We start from the raw sequence: 6330 nt of genomic DNA, 5'->3' as shown, positions 1-6330 counted from the left end.
ACTACATGACAGATCAGTTTTAATATATAAATTCAGAGGTATGGGAAGTTTTAGGTTATCTAGTTTTAAAGTTAGGCATCAATCAAATTAAACAAGATAAAGAGAAAAATAAAGACGTGACAATGACTAACTGGTGTTAATTATTAATATAAGTGGCTAATTTAGGCCAAGTCAGTTTTGTCACAGCATGGCTGCAAATCATGTTAGTTTTCATCAACTTTGACCTACTCAGCTATAAACAAGGTTTTGATCATTGGTTGTTGGACAAGGGAGGGAAAGTAGGTTACCAAGTTACAGTTAAAAAAAAAATCAGTTCCACTCAGTTCATTCACTGAGTGTTATTTCAGCTTGAGTCTGGTGTAAAAGTGTCTGTATGTAAACATGGCACATCTTCTGGTGCGACTTTCTTCTGTACTTTACAATGGCACTTCCATACGCTTGGTTTTGTCGAAGAGCCGGTATGTTTTGAACCGACCATTAGGCACAGCAACAGGTACGTAACATCTCCTTAAATGTTTTCCAAAAATAAAACAGTGGCCTTTATATTATTTTAATTTAATTGTGTTGCACATGTAAAATGGTCTGTAATTTGCTGTAATCCAATTGCTGCAATTATCTCATTTGATCTAAATTGACCCAAATGACTTCTAAATCTATAAAATGAAGGTGTGATTGTTAACCTTGTCTGTCCTCATTTATTGAAAATGTCCCCAGTGACCCTTAGAACAGGATGAATTCGCTGTGATAGAAATGGAATGTGATTATCTGAAGTACAATCTTTAGATAAGCCACTTGTCCTTTTCACAAGTGACAACATTGTCAGCACTATGATCATGCCTGATGTGAATTTTAGGGTCTGCAGTAAACAATTGTTCACTCTTATAATAAATGAATGACTCTAATCTGAAAATGAAATAATTTATTCAGAACATTTCTTTTATTTTCAAAATTATTTTTGTTTTCATTAAAGACGGTGACCCAAGCATATCAATTTGTATAGGTGCTTCATATGATTAATAAAAAGAATGTTTCTTGTTGTTAGATAAAGAATAAGGAAAAGCATTATTGTGTCAGTAGCAGAAAAATGAATTTAAAACAAGCTGTGAGTCACTTTGGTCTGTTTTTCAAACCCATACATAATGGATTGACTACTCAGTCTAAACACTACTTGACTGCTTTCTTTATTGAGTACTTTCTTCATCAGATTTATCAGCAAGGAGGCCCACATATATATATATATAGAGCCTTGAATGTGCAGCACAATTAAAGTCACAAAATATCCTTCAGTGAGTTATGTTGGCGTTACCCTAGACTTAGAGGTCCTAGAATTGCCAAAATTCATGTCCAAGTATTATTCCTTCTTTCTCTGGGTTACAGGATGTTGATCATAAAAAGTTATATTAAGTTTTTAGAAAACTTGGTTTTTAAGATTAAACCTTTTAAAATTGACTTTGCAGATAGTCACAGTGTGAAACTTGCCTGCAATGATGTCATTGTTTGTGAAATTCCTGAAGAAACAGGGAAGCTAAATATACGGGTGGGAAATCTGAGTTTGTATTGAACATGAGACAGATGAGTGAGGTGTCATCAAATATAAAAGTTAGTTAGTCACTTTCAGGGCGGCACAGTAGTGGAGTGGTTAGCGCTGTCGCCTCACAGCAAGAAGGTCCGGGTTCGAGCCCCGTGGCCGGTGAGGGCCTTGCTGTGCGGAGTTTGCATGTTCTCCCCGTGTCCGCGTGGGTTTCCTCCGGGTGCTCCGGTTTTCCCCACAGTCCAAAGACATGCAGGTTAGGTTAACTGGTGACTCTAAATTGACTGTAGGTGTGAATGGTTGTCTGTGTCTCTGTGTCAGCCCTGTGATGATCTGGTGACTTGTCCAGGGTGTACCTTGCCTCTTGCCCACAGTCAGCTGCAAAAGTCTTAGGCACATGTAAAGAAATGCCGTCGACTAAAAATGGCTTAAAAAATAGTGAAATGAAATGTTTCCACATTTAAAAAATGCTATAAACAGCAGTAAGCCATAATAAATAAAACAAAGTCAATATTTGGTGTGAGACGACCCTTTGCTTTTAAAAAAAACGGTAGTCGTCTCAGGTACAGTGAGTGCAGTTTGATGCGGAAATGAGCTGTAGGTTTTACTGAGCATCTTACAGAACCAGCCACAGTTCTTCTGGACACTTTGACCGTCACACTCGCTTCTTCATTTTGCACCAAAACCCAGCAGCCTTCATTATGTTTTCATTTTTAATCTGAAAAGTGGTCTCTCATGTAATATGCTGCTCGGATACAAAAAATTTTTTCTCTAACATTTAATTTTGTGCTGGAAAACGAACGTTTGGACTTCCAAATGGTTTGTACTGACTCGATAATGTAGAAGTCATAAAATAGAAATCTGTAACAAAGTTTGTATGAAAAAAATAGGGTTCCTAAGACTTTTGCACAGTACTGTCTGAGTATATATAACAGAAGTCATTATATTTTATTAAGATCCAGTTCCATATAATGTCAGTAGTTACAGCATGCTATAGTATACTATGCATATTCAAAAATCTTGCAGATTCATAAATCAATTCGTTACTCTTTTTTTTTTGCAGATCTTCTTTCTTTGACACGTTATGATGAGTGTGTGGACTGGAAAAAGAAACTAACTCCAGAACAGTATGTAGTCACGAGAGAGAAAGGCACTGAGGTGGTAAGTGTGTATTAGCCTAAATACAGACTCATGTACATGAGCCACTGCAGGTGAAACTAGTAGCATAAACATAGTATATGTATGTATTAACCTGTCACACTTATTTATTAATCAGCCATAATTCTGCTTTCATTTTGCTTTTCTCCTAGCCATTCAGTGGAATCTATCTGAACCATAATGATGAGGGCATGTACCACTGTGTGTGCTGTGATACACCACTCTTCAGGTAGCACAAGTGAAAATCATTCCAAATAAAAGACCAGTCCAGTCAAGAACTGTCTTCTTTACCTACAGAATATTGATTGCACTGAATTCCCACATCTGAAAATATTGCACAGTGTCAGCCAGAGGACGACGTTATCCCCTTAATGAATCATGATTCTTTCCACAGAATTTCCACTAGAGATTCTGAAAACGGACTTCTCTTTAAAGAATCTGCAATTACCTCTGCAATTGTTCTTAATTTGATTTCTCAAGTGAAACATGAGGCATCTGTTTCATTTTGACCTTCAATATTATATTCATTTTCAGCTGCAATATCTTTGACCCTGTTATGTTCATATATACTCAGCTGCCATTTTTTAGTTACTAAAGCCATGTATCTAGTAGATTGGATGATTCCGCAGTTGTGGTGCCATTTATCAAGCAGCAAATACACTTGAATGAAAGGCCTGGTACGTTTGCGGCAAAAACACAGAGCATGAGTGAATACTTCACAAAGAGTGAGTGTCTGGAGTGTGATTATATAATTGAGTGGTAATTGAGTCCAGGTATGTGATCAGTAATCTGGTGACTGTGAACATGACGTTGTAGTTCTTGGTGCCCATATTTGTAGGTTGTAGTGTGTTCTTAGAGAGATGGCGGTTCCAGTGTTGATATGACACCATTTAGCCTTTGTAACTCTTGTACTTAATGTAATGTAAATTTAAACTGCACTTTTAAATTCATTTTTTGAACAATGAATCTGAGAAAATGTGAATTTTAACGACAACTTCCTTTTTTTAAAAATAAGGTTTCTTTGCTGATAGTCTGCTTTTTCCTCTTAAATGAGTAACAAGGTTGAGCTTGAGCAAATGCATAAAATATGTTTAAATAGCATCCATGCTAATAGTATGATTACATTATGGACTTTACATAGATTTATTTAAAATAAATAAATATAATGGATGATTTATGGAAAACAATGTTTCAAGCAGGCAGCACAGTGGTGCAGTGGTTAGCACTATTGCCTCACAGCAAGAAGGTCCGGGTTGGAGCCCCGTGGCTGACGGAGGCCTTTCTGTGCAGAGTTTGCATGTTCTCCCCGTGTCCGCGTGGGTTTCCTCCGGGTGCTCCGGTTTCCCCCACAGTCCAAAGACATGTAGGTTAGGCTAATTGGTGGCTCTAAATTGACCGTAGGTGTGAATGTGAGTGTGAATGGTTGCTTGTCTCTATGTGTCAGCCCTGTGATGATCTGGCGACTTGTCCGGGGTGTACCCCGCCTCTTGCCCACAGTCAGCTGGGAAAGGCTCCAGCTTGCCCGCAACCCTGTACAGGATAAGCGGTTATGGATAATGGATGGATGTTTCAAGCATGAGATGTTAAATGGATTCACACATACTATATAATAATATATAATTTTAATGATTATGTTTCAAGGTAAAGCATATAGTGGGCTTGGCCAGTCAAAAATGGTGTTTTCCACCTGAGTGTTAGGTTATTGTTAGGCTTCATTAACGTTTTAAATTTGTTGAAACATGCACATCGGTTGTTGTGAAAGATACTTTAACTATATTTAAAAGGTCTTTTACCTTTACACACATCTTTGTAAATGTTATATCAGGGGCACAAATGGCACTGCAATTATGGAATCATTATTATTAATCTAGTAACTCCATGTACAGAAGTGAAGACACCAGTGTTAGTGTATACCTGGTTATTAGTGCTAGTGTATATCTGGTATTATTCTATCCACATTCACTGGATATAAGCAATCATGCACTCTGATTGGCTACCCTACTACTAGGCTATCAGCTCATATACTGTGAGTAGAGAAAAACAAAATGGCGGAGCGTGTTGCTGAACCAACCGAGGATGAAATAAAAACTCTACTCGAAAACAAAACCCCCCAAAATATTTAAAAAGCAACAAAATATGGAATAAAAGTATTTGATGGTAAGAATGTATCTTTTTTATTTTTCAAGAATTATTATTATAGCATTTTTCACAAATTGCTACTGTCATTTCACCGGTTTGTTTACATTCTAAGCGGAAATTATTTTATCGGACATTTTGTATAAAGTTTCTATTTATTGAATTTGCAAAAAATAAAAATAAAAATGCTCTGTTTCTCAAAATCCAGTGACTGTGGATAGAATAAAATAGTTATTCCACTCAATCTTGTTGTAAATGGCTTATAGCCAACTCGACGTTACACTCGGCGATCAGCTCATGTACGACTCGATTTTGTGGAATAACTGGTAAGTGTACTGTATATCTCAGTTGTAACTGAGAAATAATCTTTACTAAAAGTAGGCGTTCTGTTCTATCATGCTGTCTCCCACAGCTCTGAATCAAAATATGACTCTGGAACAGGATGGCCGTCTTTCTTTGAGGCTCATGGGACGTGGGAGAGAGACGAGAGTCAGGCTAATATTATCCGCAGACCTGATAACTTGTCAGGAAGCCCAGGAACAGAAGTCATCTGCAAACAGGCAAGTGATTGTAACAGGACTTAAATCACTCAATTAAATAATAGTTAAGAGTAAGATGACAATACTAAGACTGTACACTGTCATATGGATTTCTGTCATAGTTACAGTATATAATTATACTGTTACTACCACAAATAAACAATAATATTTATATAATTATTGCATAATAATTATAGGTCAGCATTCTTCTATAGCATTATTTCCGGGTGTCATGTGCCTGTTGAAATAAGTTCTCATTTTTAAAAACAGACTGACTTTTTAAAATCAGAGAAAATGTTGTTGTTACATTCTTTCTTTGTACATCAACACTTTTTTCAAGGTAGTACAGTCATTTGTTTATTGACATGTTAAAGTATTTTTTGTATTGTTTTTTTTTTCAAAAACATTTATTTATGCAAATGAAACTTCCTCTAAGTAATTATGCATAAAATCACATATTTAAGAAAACAAAAAAATATAATCTTTGGATGATAGTGGAACTCGGTGTTATCTAAAGACCTTCACCGGTTAGCTGAACAGTGGTGTTATTATACAGAATATAATGTCATCCTCTTTCGTTATCCTTTTTTGTTTCTGCAGTGTGATGCTCATCTCGGCCATGTGTTCGATGACGGCCCAGATCCAACAGGCCAGAGATTCTGCATAAACAGCACAGCTCTGAAATTCAAGCCCAGAGAAAACTAAATCAATCTCATAGACAAACACATTTCTCATTTCCCATCCAGATATTCATGCTGCAAGTGTTCAAACAGGGTCTGAATGAATTATGGAGAACTGAGTGTCACCTACAGTATATGCTGATATCTGAAAACGAGTGTGTACTTCAGTCTGACTGGTTTAATTTTGTCCTTTTACATTTATGTTTAATGCATTTTTACCTTACTGGGTCTGTCAGGAGTAATTTAAAGAACAAATGCATGCAGGAATGTTGGAGATCTCATGGTC

At 36.6% G+C, this 6330-nt stretch overlaps 1 protein-coding gene across 1 annotated transcript; it reads left to right on the top strand.

The window, feature by feature from the left end:
- The first annotated feature begins 381 nt into the window (after window positions 1-381).
- On the top strand, window positions 382-6069 carry msrb2 (methionine sulfoxide reductase B2). The gene is made up of 5 exons (XM_060900883.1): window positions 382-493; window positions 2595-2692; window positions 2842-2918; window positions 5238-5385; window positions 5965-6069. The coding sequence occupies exons 1-5, from the start codon at window positions 382-384 to the stop codon at window positions 6067-6069; spliced, it is 540 nt and encodes a 179-aa protein (XP_060756866.1).
- Window positions 6070-6330: the final 261 nt, after the last annotated feature.

Source organism: Neoarius graeffei, chromosome 19 (genome assembly GCF_027579695.1).
Source record: "Neoarius graeffei isolate fNeoGra1 chromosome 19, fNeoGra1.pri, whole genome shotgun sequence".
Classification (NCBI taxonomy): domain Eukaryota; kingdom Metazoa; phylum Chordata; class Actinopteri; order Siluriformes; family Ariidae; genus Neoarius; species Neoarius graeffei.
The sequence above is the reverse complement of the archived record's forward strand: the minus strand, read 5'-3'. Positions and strand labels throughout refer to the sequence as shown.